The sequence below is a fragment of the Ophidiomyces ophidiicola genome (genome assembly GCF_022830035.1).
Source record: "Ophidiomyces ophidiicola strain CBS 122913 chromosome Unknown scaffold_16, whole genome shotgun sequence".
NCBI lineage: Eukaryota > Fungi > Ascomycota > Eurotiomycetes > Onygenales > Onygenaceae > Ophidiomyces > Ophidiomyces ophidiicola.
The window spans coordinates 279,660-298,776 of NW_026054656.1; the positions used below are offsets into that span (position 1 = coordinate 279,660).

Here is a 19,117-nt window from a genome sequence, read left to right on the forward strand (position 1 = left end):
TCACTCCACTTGCATCCCCGCCACTGTGCCACTTCACTCTCCACCGGCTCGATGAGCTGCCACGTCTGGTCCTGCTGGAAGTGCCTCTTATCTACGACCAGATGGACTGCTTTATTTCGCCATCATGCCCATTTTCAAAGACCCAGATCGCCAGTCGCCCTATGTCTTCCCGCCCCGGTCCCATGACCAAAGTCATCCCGACGTCTTGCCCTCTCTGGCTGCCCCGGCGAAAGAAATAGACAGCTTCCAGGACCAAATCATGACCGACGCCATACCTGACGGACCGAGCACGGAGTCCCAGAATCGCCCCACGTTGCAGACCAGCGATCGAGATGAGCTGATCCGAAGTATCAAAAGAGGAGAGAGCCCGACGTGGGTGCCGAGCCCTTCTGTGAGTAATACTGGACTTTCGAGGAATACGCCCCATTATTGTCTGGAAATCTTTGTCTTCCGTCGTGAGCTGGTTCACTATAGGTTTCAGTATGTATGATATCTTGTGGAAATGTGCTAACTTGATGGGTTTGTGAAGCTGGAGAAGTATTTTGCGGCTCACGGAGATGCTCCGCAAACCAGGCTGGAAGAGTTGCAAAAGAGAACAAAACTATCTCTTTCACCGGACGAGGATATACTGCTACCGTTGGAGCAATCTCCGAGCAGTGAAGGCCGGAGTTCAAGCAACCTATCATTAGACCTGGCATCCGAGATCGAACGTCCAAGGTCGGCTTTACATTCGGGCGATTTTCACGAGCGTTCTCCTCATGCCCCAACAGAGTCTGAAAAATGCTGTTTTGTTCCACAATCCAATCTTGGCATGCCAGCTGCCTCACCTACAATCCCTTGGGCCTCGCAGGAGAATCAACCGTATTCATTTCAAGAGCCACCGTCATCGCCACAGCTGGAACGTATAGGTTTCCTTGACTCCTTTAGTCAATTACGAGCCTCTTCGTTTGGCTCCAATGCAACCAACTATGTTCTCAAACCAGCTACGAGCCCCCTTGTCCAACAGGCTAATAACCCGGACCTTGATCTGCCTCCCGGAATTGAGTCGCTTGAGTTAGCTCCGTCCTCCGCTAAGGCTAATCGCCGACGAACACTACCGCCAGATGCGTTCCAAGCATCGTCGCAAAATCAACAATGGAATCACACCAACAGAGCGTCATCAGTGTTCCCCCACAGAGAAGGGCTGTTTTCCTATCAGGGACACCGGCCACGAAAGTCCTTAACATCCGGGTTTTCACTACAGCCCACCTCATCTCCTCAAAATTCATTTATTTCCCGCAGCCGGCGTATGTCCCATTCATCTGAGGCGACACTCTCATACCATGCCTCCATGGTTGGCTCCTTCGAAGAATCTATTCTTCGTGGTAGAATGTCGATGTCTCCATCAAGGCCCTTAGATTTCACCGCCCAAATTGGAGTACTGGGAAAAGGCGATTGTAAACCTGGCTTGAAATGCCCTCTTCATGTGACTGTGTCGTTTCCAGCCGTCTTTTACAGCTATCCCGCTTCGGGCGGCGGAAGAACTATATCAGATGACAACCCAAGCCCATATGTGGGCTATATTGATGTCGAAAATTCTTTTCCAAAAGAAAACCGCCGGAGTAGGAAAGGTTCCGAGCAGATATCAATACCTCCAAAGTGTCCTTGTCCTCATAATATAAACGAGGAGCGTATTGCTAAATTTCAGACGCGAGGAAAAAGATCAGGGCGAAGATCTCAGTCTCCGAAGTCTCCACCTGGAGGTTGCTACAGAATTCCACAGCAGGGACAACTACAAATCGTAATCAAGAACCCCAACAAGACAGCAGTCAAGCTATTTCTTGTTCCTTATGATCTTGAGGGGATGGAACCGGGAACAAAGACATTTATTAGACAGAGATCCTATTCCGTCAGCACTATGTCTGACATGACCGTATCAGCACAGGAGAATAACTCCCAGACACAATATGAAACAACCAACGATAAGCCCATACTCCGGTATCTTGTCCATTTTAACATATGTTGTCCATCTAAAGGCCGCTTCTATCTATACTCTGGAATTCGAGTTGTGTTTGCCAATAGGGTTCCAGACGGCAAGGAGAAACTAAAAAATGAGTTACACTACCCTGAACCTCGTTACTCTCCTTACAGGCCCACAAAAGGAGTCAATAGCTGTGTGATTAAAACCTACTCAGACGCCGCTTCGAAAGGCCCAAATCCTGAGGTCGGATTTGAATTAGGTTCTCAAGGGTTTTTGAATCTGGTTGATTTTGGTCCCAGCAAAATGACGCCCCTGGCATCTTCAGCGAAGTCTTCAGCCTTGCCTATTTATCATCAACCGAGCAACAATTCTATACCAATGGAAATGAATATAAACCCGATTCATAGGCCATTAAACACATATCAATTGGACTCACTCGATTTTCCCTATTTGGATGATGAGTCTTTACGGTCACAGGCTTCAAATACGTTAACCGACTCAAGACCATGTGAGGAAATTCGGAGTAAATTTAGGAGGGAAAAGGATTTCGACAGTGGAAGATATATTCCTACTCCTACCTTGAATAATATAGGCTCCGGAAGTCTGTTGGCACAGAAGCTGCGCGGTTTTCAAGATCGTCATTTTCATAACAAGTGAGATAGTGTTGCGAAGCTGCGTTGCATAAGAAGCAACATGTTTGAATCCTTTCTTTTATCCCGGAGTATAAGGATGATATATGCACCTATTGGAATATTTTGGAGACACCTCTTATTTTTCTTTTTTTTGCATTCCCCTTTGCCATCTCCGTCGCGTTATATACCCACTCATTTGATTAGTAGAAACATTGGGGACTTTCGTTGTGTTCTTTCTCCTGTTGGTGATCTAGTATGCTTTCTGCAACGGTAATGATACTCTTTACTTGATGAGTTCGTCGGCGTCCTCTGTAGTATGTTTCACTCTTTCTCAAGCATGCTAGGTGCTGTGATGACTTTGTACCTACCAAACCTGGTAGTCACAGTACTACTAGAATTCCTAGCCCACTCTGCTAAAATCTCTTACGCATTTTACCTAAATTTGCTATGAAAATTTTGGTGGAAGCTGCGAAAACATTTGATATCATCAAACGAGCGATGGCTATAAGCTACAAGGTTGGACTGGATGAGATGCATAGCCAGGGCTCTGCTCATTGGTCATGTGCCTAGCTCTGCATATGTACCTAAGGAACGGTACCTCACCAACTGAGGTGTCAGAATATTAGTTAAACGTCATACAAATGTACGTCCTCTCTCTGTTTAACTGATCACTATCGACAACGAAAATACTGGTTTTCATATTTTTTTCGAATGTTTTCTACCAGGTCATTCCTTCCAGTAACTAGGAATGCCCGAAGGCTCCAGCACATCATGTCTATGAACATTCAAGTTCCGTGTGGCTCAATCGTGGAAGAGGATCAAAACCCTGATTATAACCCAAAGAACTTTTATCCTACGCGAGTTGGAGAGACAATACAAGGGAAGTATCGAATTATCTCGAAGCTAGGTTTCGGCACAAGCTCAACGATCTGGCTTGCAAAAGACACTTCGCGATAAGCAAAATTGTCTTTATTTCTGACTCAAGCATTAACTGCCAGAAGATGGCGCTGGCAAAGCAATAAATATGTGGCCCTAAAGATTACAAACTCCAAGATCGAAGACCAGAAAGCGGCCCGAGAAGAAGTGCAATTCTTCAAACACATATCCAATCTTTATTCCACCCATGCTGGTAGTGGTCTGATACGGCGGTTTGAGGAGTCGTTTGAGATACAAGGCCCATTTGGTACTCATGTCTGTTTGGTGTTTGAACCAATGAGAGAACCGATATGGTTTGTAGGAAAGCGTCTTGGATGTACCAGTCTTCCCTCAGCGGTTGCCAAAGCATTCGTTAAAGTGATTGTGACAAGTCTTGATTTTTTACACTCTGAATGCCACATCATCCACACAGGTGAGAATATTCCCAACCCATATCTAAATTTTTCTAATCAATTGTCAATAAGACCTAAAATCCGATAACTTCCTTTTGGCATTTGAAGATTCAGCTATTATCGAAGAATATGTGCGTCAGCAGGAGAAGAGCCCAGCTCCATTTAAGGATGGTGATGGACACCCCGTATATCAATCACGTCCGGATTTCGGGCCTTTGAAAAAAGGCATTTGGAAAAATTAGACTTAGTGATTTCGGAGCTGCCGTATTCGGCAATGTTTCAACCCCACATAGCCATGATATCCAGCCTTTTGAATTTACTGCGCCAGAGGTGCTACTGAGAGGAACATGGACCTATAGCGCTGATATTTGGAATTTGGGAATGATGGTAAGCTATATTTGTCGAATGGTTTGTGCATGAAAAGCTGAAGCTGATATACCCTATAATAGCTATGGGAGCTGTTAGCAGATACTTCCTTGCTCAATGGCATTGGCCCTGGGTGTACGTCTTATTCTCATGAAGCACATCTTGGACAGATGATACGACTTCTCGGACCTCTGCCGTTGGAGTTATTAAACAGGGCCGATAAAAATGTAGTTTCAACACTATTTTCGGATCAAGGTACGCAAATGCAATAGTTCTACATCGATTTTTATTTTTCTAATTGTCTAAATAATATCAGGTGATTTCAAATATCCTCATTTGGTACCTTCGGAAGACTTCAATTTCTCGACTCTTACCCCCTTCTTTGAAGGCGAAGATAAATGACTCTTTCTTAACTTTGCAAAGAGAATGTTGACATGGATGCCAGAGGAGCGGGCTACTGCAAAAGAGTTGCTTGATGACCCCTGGCTTGATTTACGGCGGTAATCTGTGCCTCCTCCTGCCCTCAGTACTGGCTGAGTGGGCGAAATAGCCTCATTTTTAGGATACTCTTGTGTTTATGATCATTGAATAGATGACAAACGAAACTTGATTGCTTCACTTGATGCTGATGGGATAACTTCAACTGGATTCTTATATTATCATAGTATATACTGGGGAAAGCACGTACTTACCATCCAGTGAATCTTCTTACAACATATATACGAAACCCTAGATAGAAATATTTTCGCCCATTTAGCCTTTACCTGCCAAAATATAATGGTACTATAAAGGAAAACATTCGAGTTAATCATTCATGTAAGGCTAGGCTCAGAGCTATAAGAGATCCAGGGGACTAGAATAAACCAACAGAGATATGTTCTATACAAGACAATCTAATTATACCAGTAGAGATTCAGTATATATTTACCCACCGATCACTATCCAGCATGCTCCACAATTTCACTGACAAGAGCCCCATCCTTTACATAACTTCTGATTTGCTCTGGTACGGGACATTCTTTATCATCCATATCTTCAGATCCCCCCTTAGGTGGTAGGACGATATTCACACTGGTGCATTTACTTGTCAGTATATCTGTCCCCAGACTAGCTTGACTAAGATATATTGTCGCGCTATCTACTTGGTCAAGCATCACGGTAGGAACTACCCCGTCGATCTGGAGTGCAAATTTGGGGGACTTGATGACTTCCAGGCTGCTGACCAATGAATCGATGATGATTGACACTTCACTGCAGTTATCGATCGAAATTGCATTTGCTTTGTTGCTGACTTTGACAATGGTTTTGTGGCAGCGAGATACAAGAATCGACTGGGTGAGGGAAGCAGAAATATCGATCACGTCGCCAGGGTTATCAAAATGTTCGATGAACCATTTATTGCCATCTAGTTGTTTTCGGGATGGCTTCTTCGCCCGCATACTCTCGGGTTTAGGCTTTTTACTAGGTGCAGGAGACTTGCCACGAGCCACAGGTATCTGAGAAGAAGCCTTGTCAGAAACTAAAGAGCTGGCACGAAGACTCGGATTCTTGTGTGTCATTTCGGATTTGTCGACTTTGCGGAGATTGGAGGTGATTGCGGAACCCTGGTTTAATTGCTCGAAAACGGCGGACATGTCACTATTCGAGGCAGCCTGGGGTACAGGAGCGCCACCAGGCGGCGGCGGTACACCCAAAAGCTCAAGATTGGGTAATGGTGGAGGCGGAGGAGGAGGGGGGGCACCATCCGCAACCGGCGCTTCTGAGGATACTTCCTTGAGTGCCTCCATAACATCAACGCCATCTTTGTTCCATAATATACCCCGGGGGAAATATTCCGTAATATAGGCTATTAAAGATCGAAATATAACATAGTAGGCTTGGATATATTCCACGTGGGTTTTGTCCCTGTAAGTCACTGTCGTTAGTAAAAACAATACACCACTAGAATATGGACAGCGTACTTTTCTTTGTATTCATTCAGGACTCTATTACCATAGAATTGAGCACCGCCCAAGACATCTGTCACAAATTCAGCGGGTCTGATCTCGAAGAACCATCCCATCGACATAACACCTTCTGAAATAGCGCTGAGGTGATTGAATAACGGCGAGGGTCTGTTGCTTTCTCGAATATTGTTTATCTCATCGGATGCTCTGTGAAGCTCCGTCAAGAGCTCTGGCGGTTGTGGGTCAGGTTTTTTGGATTTGGTTGAGACAAGAAGGTATTTCCTTTCGGCTTCAAAAGCTTCTAGAACGGCTTGAGCCTGCCGGAAACTGTTGAGCAAAAGCTATTCCATGGGCATGATAGCAAACTTACTTGCTGAGCAACAGCGCCACCGATCTTTTGAGCAATCCCCACGAACGGCTTTACTTTGGTGTTTATCAGCTCGTCAAACGCCTCGATCGATTTGGGCAAGCTCACTGCCGCCGGTGGCGGAGGTGGAGGTAGTACTGCAACAGCAGTCCTTGGGGGGGCTTGGTGCGTAGCTAGGGCGCCCTTTGCGGCCTCTGGTGCTGGAGAAGCCGAAGGGCTTGGCACCTCGAGTGCGGATGCCATGTCTTCAAGCCGGGATGTTGCTGCCTCCAGCCTAGGACATGTCAGACACCAATAAATGAAGGCAATAAATCCCTATCGGATCGGAGGCAGCATACCGCTTGATAAGGGTGGTAAAGCTATTCATGTGGCTTGTATTTGACGCCATGATTGCGAATGTCCTGCTGGAAGCTGCGGCACTAGCAGGTACGAGGTGTGTGGGAAGTGTGGGTTCGAGGAGTCGTTTAATATGATCGAGTTGCCCTCGGGTTTCTTAAGAATTATCGACCCAGCATACAGCAATGGGCTCTGGGCGAATGAGAAACTGATGGAGTTGGTTGTTCAGGAGTTCAAAGCTCGAGAAACTTAAACTCAGACGACATCGTCATACGATGGTAATATTACCCGCCCTCGCGATAATACAACGTATTCCACCGTTTAATTACCAATCTCCCACTGCTGGATGAGCTTCATCCCGTTTCGTGTCTCTTCGAAGCAGAATCCAGCCTTCACTTGGATGGCCTCTTTGCCTGATCGCAACGCTACGGCGTGGGGCTCGAACGTTGACTTCTGTACCCTGGGGATGTTTATTGTCGGCCAGTCAAGACCCATGGCTTGTTATGGACTAGCTAGTGTAGCTGACAAGATCGAAGTGCAGATGACATCGAATTCGAAGCACCAACTCCTCCGGTAACAGGGGTTATTGGAGGAGCTGGATCATACGCAGCCGTTGGAGCGCGAATGGTCGCTGGACAAGAGCATTCAAACACGGTGGGCTGGATTGTTGACTGCGGGTCCGACTTCCCAGGGACTATAAAAGAAACCATTCTATCCTGGAATACCCATTGTATTTTTAGGGAAGATCACAGTCGGCTTACTACAAGAGGATGGAACGGATATGGGCCAGATGAGAAAAGAGGTTAGTAATAATAAGTATGCGACTTATGCATGTACTCATGTATAAGCGTATGGCAAGATAATGCTGATCAGCATTTAGATTTTAGATACTTGACACCAAAATTACGTTTGGACGAGGAATCCCTGACAAATTCTCTCCTGCTTTCAAAAACGTTCCATATAATTTGTTCCTCGCTTCGGTGCTGTGAACTGGTTGACGGCATTTTGAAAAGGAGGTCTGAGGTGCTCAAAGAAACAAACATTGACAGTTCTCAACTTAGGGCACGACCTATTTTCGTATGGGAACCTGTTCCTGACAGGTGTTTCCCAGAAGAACTGGAAAATTTCTACAAAGCTATACGCTACGTTGACGTAGTCAGCCCCAATGAAAATGAGCTAGCACGATTTTTCGGCGGAACGGTATGGACTGCAGCCAATCCGCAAGATCAAAGAATTGCTGCAAAGATCACTCAGTTTGGTATTGGCCCTAAGGGCGACGGTATGCTCGTCATCCGGGCTGGGAAGGATGGATGCTATGCTTTTTCAAGAAATGGCACGTTGAAATTGCCAGCGTACAAATTTGTTGACGTGGTGGACCCAACTGGAGCAGGAAATACATTTCTCGGAGCCTTAGCACAAGGCTTAGTGAGCTCCGGGCGTGCACCTTTTAATGTAATACAGGGAATATGTGGGTCCTCAGTATGGTGGCCTGGCATTAAATGTAACTGGGGAAACGACGAAGAAACTCCTACTGCATTGATCTGCGCTATCATTGCAGCTAGTTTTGCGATCGAACAAATAGGTTTACCCAAGATCTCATTCTCGAATGAAGGATTCGAGTGCTGGAACGGGAGTCGTTATACGGAACGAATCCGTCTGTACATGACGCAGCTCAGGGATTTGTATGATACATTTTCGAAAGGTAATAAATAGCTCAGCCGTTTGAGCAAAATGTGGCGTCTCTAATGCAACCGTAACACCTCCACAAGAATATAGAATCGCAGAACATATATTCAATTTCCATAGCCTCACGACTTCTCCTTTGCGGCCTGTTCTCTTTCATGTTCTAAAATTTGTTTGCTCCACCTAAAAATATCCATACATCAGCGTGGGTCTGGTGTCTGTAAACTCAAAGAGAACATACCACCGGCTAGGAAAGAACATGCCCGGCTCTGGGAACTTCGTCCGTCTTTCTCGCTCGGCACTAAAATTAAATGCCAGAGCTCCTATTCCCAAAACTACCACGCCCATGATCGCCGTATTTGCTTTCCAATTTGCAGGCTGGCAGTACCAACCGCCAGCCGGAGACCAGACATGCTTCGGGTAACTAGCGTAATATTGTCGATTAGCACGGGTGTTGATGGCCTTGGCTGGACGCGAATAGTTGCAGCAGAGCATTGGCTTACCGAACTCTAGGTCCTCCTCCCATTTTGAACTAAAGTCGACGATAAGGCACAGTAATAGGCTCCGAAGCACTCCAGATCGGCTTTTTGATATGTGAAGTCGTTGGTTGTCGTAACCTTTGCGCTAAGCCCCATTTGGGCCTAGCGTGGCCTCACCTGACCCAGACAAAATCCATGAAGCTTTCTCGCGTCCAAAAAGATTTCGATCGCGATAGAAACTCGAGAACCGCTGCCCCGAGTCCGCATGCCTTCAATTGCAGAACTATAAAGCTTTGAATTACCATAAAGCAGGTCTTTAACAGCTGGGATCCAATGAAAAGATTACAGCTCCTCAGGTGGAGCGGCTCGGTCCTTTCGCCGCGATTATCGAATTCTAGCAGCACACGACAGTTTTTCCTGACCGTTATACGACAGCAATCTTCTGCTTCTGCCCCTCTCCTCTCAGAATCGGAACAAAATATTGATAATGATTTCTCCAATATACAGGGTTCCTCACAGAACCCATCCATGCCGTCCCCCCCACAAGAAGCGGCCTTAAGATCCGCCAAACTATCAGCTCTACACTCCCGACTCTCTCTACCTGAGCGATTGCCGCTTCAAACTCTTGCTAGAACACTAGTTGATCATTCGGCGGACCCCTCTTTACAGTTCAACAACCACTCCTTATCCGTACTAGGCACTCACCTTCTCTCTTACTATACCTCCGAACACATCATCTCCACCTATCCGCGGCTCCCGATGGGCGTGATCTGGGCATCTATGTGGGCATACATTGGACCAAAAGCGCTGGCAACTATAAGTAAAGAATGGGGTATTGAGCATGCTGCTGAGCCTGGCAGTGAAGTTGACCCCGGTCTTCTCCAATTCAAGAGGTTGCCTCCGGGGTCGAAACCTTCCGATTCAGAACGGGGTGGACGCCCTATGAAACGCGGTATAAGTGGGCGAATCGTGTATGACAACATGTTCGGCGAAGCTCGACAGTTGGATCCAAAATTCAGTTCTGAAGGAGTCACAATGACGCACGCTACCGCCACATTCGTCCAAGCCCTTATCGGCGCAATATATCTACATTGCGGCCGACCGGTAGTAAAGGAATTTTTCAAAGAACACTTTATGAGTCGCCAGCTTCCTATAGCTGATCTATTTAGTTTCTCTCAGCCCACGAGAGATCTAAGCAAATTATGTGCCCGAGAAGCCTTCGAACCTCCCGTCGCAAAAATTATTAGTGAAACAGGTCGACACAGCAGACATCCAGTTTTCGTCGTGGGAATATATTCAGGGAATGATCAGCTGGGCGAGGGATCCGGTGCGAGTTTAAGCGAGGCTCGTTTTAGAGCGGCAGCTGCAGCTCTCAAGGGTTGGTATTTATACAGCCCCCTAAATGTCAGAGTACCGAGTTCGACAGAAGAAATAGACGCCACACCATGGGAACCGGCAATGGTGGATCCCGGAGAAATTATTGTATAAAAGAGAGCACGTCGTACAACCAGGAATATGGGAGAATTTTGACATCTTTCTCTGTCGGTCTTTTGTGTACAATATATGGCGTTGCCTGATGCTTCTTTTCTAATTTATATGGCTCCCTATGTTCTTGGTTTCACGTGTTGGGTCTGATATCTATAGCAAGATATTTCTCTCCAATCTGGTGCTTCTGGGTATCCATCTGTTCAAAAGAGATGGAAATGGCGGACTCGTCCCATCCAATCTTTCTTATACATAGATTTAGCATACATACCAAGGTCGTGGCACTGCATGCCAAACCAAAATTCGCCTGAATAAACCTATCTTATGTCAAGTTCAGCGCTGCGGGCGTTCTCTGAGATCGAGTACTGATATTTTTGGCTAGGCGATCGCGACAAAAGTTGTAGCTAGTTAAGTTTTGGTGAAGCTCTTGACAGTACGGAGCACGGAGTATGTAGTAAACTATTTCACATGCTTGCGGTTCCCACGCCCAGGCAAAAGCCCGACGACAAGCACAAAGTTTTGCGCATTCCACGGAATCGAGCTGCGAGTCTTCTGGGAATAAGCAGGAACTGATTCTCTAGCCCGAAAGCCTGATCGCTTTGTTCTTACCAACACGCACTGACATGTTACCCAAACCGAAGCGGCTTTGAACCTCGGCCAAACACTATACAAAGCGTTTGGCTGTGCTGGACACTTTTGGATCTTAGACATTTCTTCTTCCTTTACTTTCAATATATACGTGTTATTTTTTTTCAAGGCGTTGTTCACTTTCTGCCGATTTCCAACATGTCGCTCTTCACTGTACCCATCAGTACTGGTGGATCTTTTGAGTGCACTTCCCCAGCCGAGAGAGTGTACCTCCTTACATTCAACTCCCCACCGGACAATCGACAAACTACCGCATTTTTGGACGCATTTAGCCTTGCCCTTGACATTGTGGAAACTAAATTGGCCCCTGGGGTTCTTATAACGACCAGCAAGATCTCCAAGTTTTACAGCAATGGATTGGACCTGGAGCATACAATGGGAACCGAAGGGTTTTTCCCGAATGTCTATTGGCGCTTTTGGAAGAGATTACTTACGTATGTTCCCATATCTGATTCCGTTCTTTATACGAGCTTTGGCGTTTATGTCTTGGTCACGATCTGGGTTGGAACATGAAGCTGTCCGCAGAAACCATTAGCTCTGACCATTCGCAAGTCCTCGATAATCAAGCTTAAGAAAACATATAATTAACGTGACAACAGCTTCCCTTGGCCCACCATCGCCCTAATTAACGGACATGCGTACGCAGGAGGTCTTTTTGTCGCGCTACTCCACGACTATCGCATCCAGAGCCCAACAAAAGGGTATCTCTGTTTGAATGAAGTTCATTTTGGAGCCTGGCTCCCCGCACCCATGGCTAGTATTGTGAAATACAAAGTTGGAAGACCCGCCACTGTGCGAGATTTGATCACGGAGGGTAGGCGGTTTGACTCGAAAGAAGCATTGTCAGCGGGGATAATCGATGCCACGGGAGGGTTAGAAGAGGCTCTCAAGCTAATCAAAGATCGTTCGTTGATTAAGCTTAGCCAGACGGGATCATATGCGATGTTAAAAGAGGAAGTATATAATGAGACGCTGAAGGTACTTGAATCCCATGAAGAAAATGAAAAAATAAGAGTAGACCGTATACAAGAGAGGGAAGACTCCGAGCCGGGCCGTATTGAAAGAGTGGGCGCTTGGGAGAAACGCCAGGGTGGGTCGAAACTATGAATATGCGTTGAACAAATTTCTCAAGATTGTTCTAGATACAATATTTAGATACATATACCCGAACATCGATAGTTTTGAATCTTTGATGCATTCAAGGCCAGGCAGGCAGCCGGTTCAGATGGGCACCTCTAATCCCGTTTTCCTCCTTGTCCATCAATATATTTCCTATATTCAACCCAAAGTTCTTGTACTGAAGCGCCGAACAAGCCTCGCCAAAAGCTCTTCGTTGAAGCGGTGCAAGAGGCGTCGGTGTCATTATTTTCACCAACATACCCTGTTCGCAAAAGCCTATCATTGATCAGACCTACTGCGCCGGTACCGACTTTCACATCTTCGAGCCACTCGAGAAAGAAGGCAGTGTCCTGGTAGCCGCGGTCCCATGAATCAGGAAGGTCCGCGCAGCTAAGGGGTCGATGCCAGTGGGGTGGAGATAAGCCAGCCTTCAGGCGTACAAAGTCTGCTATGCCTTCTATAAGGCCTGAAGGCGGAGACGGCACGGATTTACTACCAGGCGGGCATGTGTGCTGGTAGCAGTGCACCATTTCATGCGTCAGAACGCCAACAAGCTCGTGTATTGGGTCCTTTAGAGTAGCGCTATGAGCAATATATGCGAGGGACAGGTGGATTTCTTTGTGGTCAACATCCAAGTCGATGGATGTGGTATGTGCCACTCCGGAAAAGTCGCGTAGAATGAGGGTCACAGATCGCGTTGGAGGTAAAGATGGAGTGAAGCAGATATGCTGGGACCGGCATGATTTTGGGCTCGCGTATAGATACATGACAATATAGGATAGCGCAGCATGGAGCACACCCTCTGGGTCCGGAAAGCAGCGGAAAAAGGTCGTTGCTGACCTGTGAGTGATATCTTGCACATGGAGACGAAGCTTTGGCGATGGGACTTCTAGCCGTGATGTCGCGCTTTCATTAGAACCGTCGCTAGCGTTCGGATCCTCTGTTGCGGCAGGCGTCTCTCCTTGTACGATTCTGTGAGGAATCGGAGATGGAGTTGGCTCAGCTGAGGAAGTTTCGCGAGGCATTTTGGTGTCCAGTGTTGGTAGTGAGGACTGAGGTGGCGATGGTTAATACTGGCCACGTCTGGCTGCGGCTGGACGATGCGCTAGGTGCTCGGGGAAGGTAGCAAGCCCATCTGGACAAGGCACGGTGCTCATCGAAGGAGCAGCTTCGCCATCGCTGAAGATTTGTTACACGATTCGATCCTTCACGGGGACAGCGTACATCGCCTAGCACCACGGACATCAACTACCTGGTACTCCGTAGATATTTTGCATGGCTGAGAGTTCCTTTCGTCCAGACGGTGCTTTTATTGGTACAACTTTGGGCATCAAAGGTTTGTGGATCGGGCAGACGGCGTTCCATGGAACACGCCTGCGCGTCCCTGGAGCCTGTTGTTTATCCCACGCCGCACAGCGTGTTTAACTAGCCCTGATCAACACGCCCCGGCACGCTGCGACGCCATCGCCATCGCGAGACGCCGGCGTGGGCGTTGTTTGGCGGCGCTGACTCAGCGGGCCAAGGCTGATCGACTCGGCAACGAGCGACAGGATGTTTGGGCGACGACAACATCCCGTCTGGCCAGTGTCTGAGCGCTTGAAACGCGGGGCCTCACCACGTCTGCTCGTGTTCTCGACTTTGTGTTATCTTGCCGACTCTTTGTATCCGCTGGAACTTCTCGGTGCAGTAACAACGGCTCTCCAAGACTGACAAGGTACGACTGCAATCCCATTGTCCCCTGATGCATGCGCCCTTTGAACGCCAACGAAATGCAGCCCTTAAAATAAACAACCCCCAGCATCAGCAGGCTAATTCGTGTGGCATGAAGATTTCTTATCACTGTTCGAGTCTATATTATTTAATCAGCCCCGCGCGACCCTTGTGCGCAGCCCACCAAGTGTTGCCGCCCAATTTCGTCGGTCATCCCTGTACTGGTCGCATTTTCCCAATGAGATTCAACGACCCTTCTCTTGACAATGGATGCCAAAGCAACGGAGCTATTGGCTGCGCTGCGAAATAGCAATCTTTCACTAGACGCAAAAACCACGCTCCTTACGAAGCTCAAATCGGATATCAAACAGAAGATTGTTCCCGATGTCGCTATCTCCTCCTTATTCGAATGTTTTCGTCTGTCAATCGCTTCACAACACGCTTCGCTATCATCAGCAGGATTTTCGGCCCTGGGACATCTATTGAAGCGCCTTATGCTGCAGGAACAGTACCAAGCTATCGTGCTCCAGGGCCGTGCCACTTATCCGCTGCTGCTAGAGAAACTTGGGGAACATAAGGAACGAATAAGGGCCCAAGCGGCCCAGATATTTACGGAATTCTGGCTGGCTTCTCCAGCAGACGTGGAACATCATGTTCTCCAAGTCGCCCTTATCGGCAAAAACCCTAGGGCAAAGGAAACAAGCATGACTTGGCTTGCGAAGGTATAAATTTCACTTTACTCCCCCATCCCCGCGCTCTTGGTGGAGACCATGGTATTGACTTTAATTTCAACATTAGATGACGCGCGAACATGGCCTACTGTTTCGTAACTATGTTTCGTCACTCGTCAACTGCCTCGAAGACGCAGACGGTACGGTAAGGGAGACGGCCAAATCAACCGTGATCGAAGTGTTCCAGTACGAAGACCTCTCCCCTCATTATGGCATCGAAATTAACAATGTTGTCATTAGGAATGCTCCTCCTCGAGCTATATCTGATTTGAAAAAGCAACTTGTATCACATAACGTGAGGAAGTCAATTACCACTTCAATTCTTTCTAGCCTGGGAGTGAACATTTCTACAGATGCAGAAATGGCTACATCGTTTCAATCGCAAAGGTCGGAGATGCTTAGATCTGCCAGCAGTTTTTCCCATCGCCGCCCCGATGAGTCTTCACGTCCCCTTTCTGTGCTTTCAGTAAGATCGCATTCGAACAATGATGTGCAAAGTAAGTGCATTTTTATACCAAGTTTTAGTACATTTTCCTTACCTGGATTCAGATATGCCGAACATCGATAGTAGCTTCGACTCCGCCCCAAAACATCAGAGTGATCCTCCTGGCAAAGAACCCCACTTACTCCATACGACAAGTACTGAATCTCTTCCAACGGCAAACCCGGTCACTGCAGACGGAGAGTTTGTTGAACCTATATACGTTAACTCGCATCGAGAATTCGAAGATATGATTCGCGAGATGCTTCCTCACTTCGAAGGGAGAGAATCGGAACAAAACTGGCTACTGCGAGAAAAGAGCGCTGTTACACTGCGTAGGCTGACCAAAGGCAATGCTCCTCATGACTACGAGCAATATTATATACCGGCTATTAAAAGTTTACTGGATGGAATATTAAAAATCGCCAACTCATTGCGCACAACTCTTTCGGCAATTGGCTGTTATTTGCTTCAAGATATTGCCCGGACTTGTGGCCCTGCAATCGACCCTATGGTTGAAATTCTCCTGCAGAACTTAATTAAATTGACTGCTGCTCTAAAAAAAATCACAGCTCAACATGGCAATACGACAGTGGATGCTGTCATTGGGAACGTATCATTTACGTCTCGGATCGTACAGCATATTTGGGCTGCGTGCCAGGATAAAAATGTCCAGCCTCGCCAATTTGCAGCAGGCTGGATTCGAACTATTCTTGCGCGACACGGCAAACATAAAGGGTTGATAGAACACAGTGGGGGGCTGGAATTGATTGAAAAATGTATTAAGAGGGGGTTGGGTGACCCCAATCCTGGTGTAAGAGAAGGAATGCGTGGGACCTTTTGGGCATTCTTCAAAGTCTGGCCTAGCAGAGCCGATGCGTGAGTGCATACTTCCCCATTCAAACCTGGAAAATATACTGATATACAACTAATAGAATAATGTCCACCTTGGAATTAAAATCAAAAGCACTTTTGGAAAGGGATCCTAATAATCCTAACTCCAGCTCAGGGGCTCAAACCTCAGACCATTCCCGAGCTGCTCTATCGTATGCTACACCTGGAAGGCCATCCCTCAAAGAAACGATCAATGCACAGAAAAGGGCTCGCCTTGCCGCATCAAAAAGTCACCCTCCTAGGCCAGAATCTGCTCAGTCTTGCTTCTCTGACCCAAAGCCGAATAAATCATCTGTCCGCCGACCACCCATCACTTCAAGCTCCACCGTTCGTGTGCCAACAGGGGAAAAACTTTTTCAGAATACGTCTCTGTCTTCAGCTCCCATGAGGCCTACTTCTCGTCCCCGCCGGCCTGAGCTAGCTAGGCCCGCTACCGCTGATCCATATTCCTCTCGAAGGTCTGCACATCCGGACTCTCAATCAAAGCCGTCAAGCCCATCTGGAAGCCCGCAAAAATCAAAACCCAAATCAACGGCAACGACAACTCCCCGTTCCAGAAATGTGCCCTCCCGGCCTAAATCAAGGCTGGGCGATGCACCGACAAATGCTACGAGAGAGAGACAGAAGCCGGATCGGAGTGCAATTTCTCCGAAAACTCCTCGGAGAGGACAGTCTGATGCCAATGTTCTTTCCACCATTTCTAGAACAAGAGGCAAGACCATTAGCCCCCCAAAAACAGAATTGGGTTATACTACTGCTTCGCATAATGACGACGAATTTATTGAACCCCCGAAACGTGTCATATCTGACTCAACTGGAAGATCGACGCCTAGACCGATAACCCCTGTTCGGACCCCTCTGAAGGCGGGATTTTGTACGCCTTCTCGTAGCCAACCAAGACGCAATGAAACTCCCGGCTCGCGAGCATCAGCTTCGCCTTTACAGTTTGACAAGGACAACGCGGAGGTGATACGCCTTAAGAGTCCATTTCATATTTCCAATGGTAATAACGAAAGTACATCATCACATTCTCCGGGTGTTCTGAAGGTTTACGAAGACCCTCGGTCCCCAGATTCAAGTGATTCCGTGGCTCAAGCCGGAGCGGCACCAACAAATGCTAGAAGCCCCGGGTTTCAGACCAAAGCGATGCCACTTGAAGAGTTACCGATCAATGAGCCTACAACAGTTCCTAATCGTAAACATAATCAGTTACCCGATAACGCTTCGAAACTTGAACCTAGTCCTATTCTGTCGCCAGCAAATGAGAACCTACATCGCCGATGGAAAAAGATCGAAAACTCGGAAAGGCGGAGAAGCCTTAGCCCCCGGTCGAAGGATCCTGTGAAGGCGCAAGATATGGTCACTCGTGGTTTGACTCGAATTCGAGCCGGAACTCTTGATGTCCATGGGTATAGAAAATTTCAAACTCTTCTCAAATATCACGACGTAATACTCAAGGACGAAAGTAAGTATGAAGAGATATTGATCGCGCTGTTTGATGCTCTGGAAATGCCCGATAGTGAAAAAGGCGCTGCGTCAAGTCGATCACTCGATCTCAAGACACAGATTCTAGTGACGATTCGTCTTATGCTGTATTTAAATCGTGAGGGATTTGCGGCTTTTTACCCGAGAGCGACGACTGCCATCATCACCGCCCGCAAACACTATGAATTAACCAATCATATTGTAAGTGGTTTGGAAGAAACAGCGGAAGACATAGTCGGTGCCTGTGATCCTCAAGAGGTCATTGATGCAATTTTGGACCTCCTCGAGACCGAAGAACAATCTCATGAATGTTCCCGGATGATCACCATGGGCAGCTATATTCTCAGTGGGCTGCTACGTCGCCTGAACCAAAAGCGATTTTATCTTCCACAGCCGGATCTAGAGAGGCTTGGAAAGTTCGCCAACCAGAACTTGAGAAGCACCCAGCCTGATGTTCGCCGCGCGATTATTGAATTTTGTCCTGAGCTCTATGACATGGTGCAATCAGAGGATGTTTTTTGGCCGATGGTGAATACTCCTGTCGAAGATGTTCGGCCGTTGTTGACCTATTATATCATGCGGAGACACGGTAGAACTACATGATGCCCCCGTTCTTGCCCATTTTCAAGCCACTTGGCTCCTTTTATTCATTCAGCCTAATTTACTTTCTTTGCCCACGCTACGCCTTTTGATAAACGTGTACAGTGAGTACTTTTTTGTTTTGGAGTGCATTGAATTTCTCAGACTCGGAGTTGGTTAGTGATGGCTAGGTTCTTGGACAAAAGATGTAGCGCTCGGGTGCTGAGAACTTGTGCATACTTACTTACATACATTATTAGTTTATTGGCTTTTCCTGACCAGTATCTGCTAGTCTCGACATATATCACGTTATAATGTACATTCATATCCAATCACTCGCTGGATATCTTGCTAGTAGTGACGGGTAATAGGCGCCCTGTTATGAAGAAAGGTATTAGAGAGTGCCTCACGATCTCCTTGCTCTGCAGGCTGGCACAGTGCTGTTCCCACATGGTGCTAGGCAGATATGAGATGTCTCTTCTACCCGCGCCACGCGCCCGCTCACTCGCTGACTTCCGGTGTTTGCCAAAACTCTTAAATGGCATGTGGCCATTCTGGTAACTATGCCGTAACTACCCGGCGGGCCTTTCTATAGATGTCCAATAATGACAAGGCAGGGCCCCAATCACTGGCCATACGTTAGAAAACCAGACAAGGCATGGGTCTTGCAAGTACTAGCTGATTAAATCTTCTTTACAGGGTTATGGCTATCATGAAAGATGGAAGACCTGATTGAGCCATAAAAATCTTTCTGTTTAAGCTGAAACAAAACGCCAAAGGCCTCATTATGAATCCTAGAAGTGACAGCAAGCCTCAAAACAAAGAGATTAATTCGTTTCCCATAACCTCTGGGGACCTTTTCCTCCAGGGCAGACAACACCAATATGG

The 19,117-nt window shown here is 47.1% G+C and overlaps 8 protein-coding genes across 8 annotated transcripts; 6 read left to right on the forward strand and 2 right to left on the reverse strand.

Annotated features, from left to right (window-relative positions):
- Positions 1-124: 124 nt before the first annotated feature.
- LOZ57_004188 (uncharacterized protein) lies at positions 125-2,617 on the forward strand (the record flags this gene model as incomplete). Its single annotated transcript, XM_049253233.1, has 2 exons — positions 125-391; positions 530-2,617. 2 exons carry the CDS (start codon positions 125-127, stop codon positions 2,615-2,617), a joined length of 2,355 nt encoding a protein of 784 aa, XP_049107828.1.
- Positions 2,618-3,363: 746 nt separating this feature from the next.
- Positions 3,364-4,688, forward strand: LOZ57_004189 (uncharacterized protein; the record flags this gene model as incomplete). The annotated part of the gene is made up of 6 exons (XM_049253234.1): positions 3,364-3,476; positions 3,591-3,940; positions 3,993-4,105; positions 4,146-4,307; positions 4,370-4,541; positions 4,603-4,688. 6 exons carry the CDS (start codon positions 3,364-3,366, stop codon positions 4,686-4,688), a joined length of 996 nt encoding a protein of 331 aa, XP_049107829.1.
- A 536-nt stretch (positions 4,689-5,224) lies between these two features.
- On the reverse strand, positions 5,225-6,987 carry SRV2 (suppressor of rasval19; the record flags this gene model as incomplete). Its single annotated transcript, XM_049253235.1, has 4 exons — positions 5,225-6,191; positions 6,248-6,549; positions 6,603-6,873; positions 6,938-6,987. 4 exons carry the CDS (start codon positions 6,985-6,987, stop codon positions 5,225-5,227), a joined length of 1,590 nt encoding a protein of 529 aa, XP_049107830.1.
- An 81-nt stretch (positions 6,988-7,068) lies between these two features.
- LOZ57_004191 (uncharacterized protein) lies at positions 7,069-8,648 on the forward strand (the record flags this gene model as incomplete). Its single annotated transcript, XM_049253236.1, has 3 exons — positions 7,069-7,151; positions 7,472-7,737; positions 7,816-8,648. 3 exons carry the CDS (start codon positions 7,069-7,071, stop codon positions 8,646-8,648), a joined length of 1,182 nt encoding a protein of 393 aa, XP_049107831.1.
- A 381-nt stretch (positions 8,649-9,029) lies between these two features.
- Positions 9,030-10,585, forward strand: mrpl3 (54S ribosomal protein L3 mitochondrial; the record flags this gene model as incomplete). Its single annotated transcript, XM_049253237.1, has 2 exons — positions 9,030-9,038; positions 9,410-10,585. The coding sequence occupies 2 exons, from the start codon at positions 9,030-9,032 to the stop codon at positions 10,583-10,585; spliced, it is 1,185 nt and encodes a 394-aa protein (XP_049107832.1).
- Positions 10,586-11,368: 783 nt separating this feature from the next.
- Positions 11,369-12,337, forward strand: LOZ57_004193 (uncharacterized protein; the record flags this gene model as incomplete). The annotated part of the gene is made up of 2 exons (XM_049253238.1): positions 11,369-11,664; positions 11,830-12,337. The coding sequence occupies 2 exons, from the start codon at positions 11,369-11,371 to the stop codon at positions 12,335-12,337; spliced, it is 804 nt and encodes a 267-aa protein (XP_049107833.1).
- Positions 12,338-12,465: 128 nt separating this feature from the next.
- LOZ57_004194 (uncharacterized protein) lies at positions 12,466-13,374 on the reverse strand (the record flags this gene model as incomplete). The annotated part of the gene is made up of 1 exon (XM_049253239.1): positions 12,466-13,374. One exon carries the CDS (start codon positions 13,372-13,374, stop codon positions 12,466-12,468), a length of 909 nt encoding a protein of 302 aa, XP_049107834.1.
- A 951-nt stretch (positions 13,375-14,325) lies between these two features.
- STU1 (suppressor of tub2 mutation) lies at positions 14,326-18,253 on the forward strand (the record flags this gene model as incomplete). Its single annotated transcript, XM_049253240.1, has 4 exons — positions 14,326-14,781; positions 14,858-15,287; positions 15,340-16,150; positions 16,207-18,253. The coding sequence occupies 4 exons, from the start codon at positions 14,326-14,328 to the stop codon at positions 18,251-18,253; spliced, it is 3,744 nt and encodes a 1,247-aa protein (XP_049107835.1).
- Between the last annotated feature and the right edge of the window lie 864 nt (positions 18,254-19,117).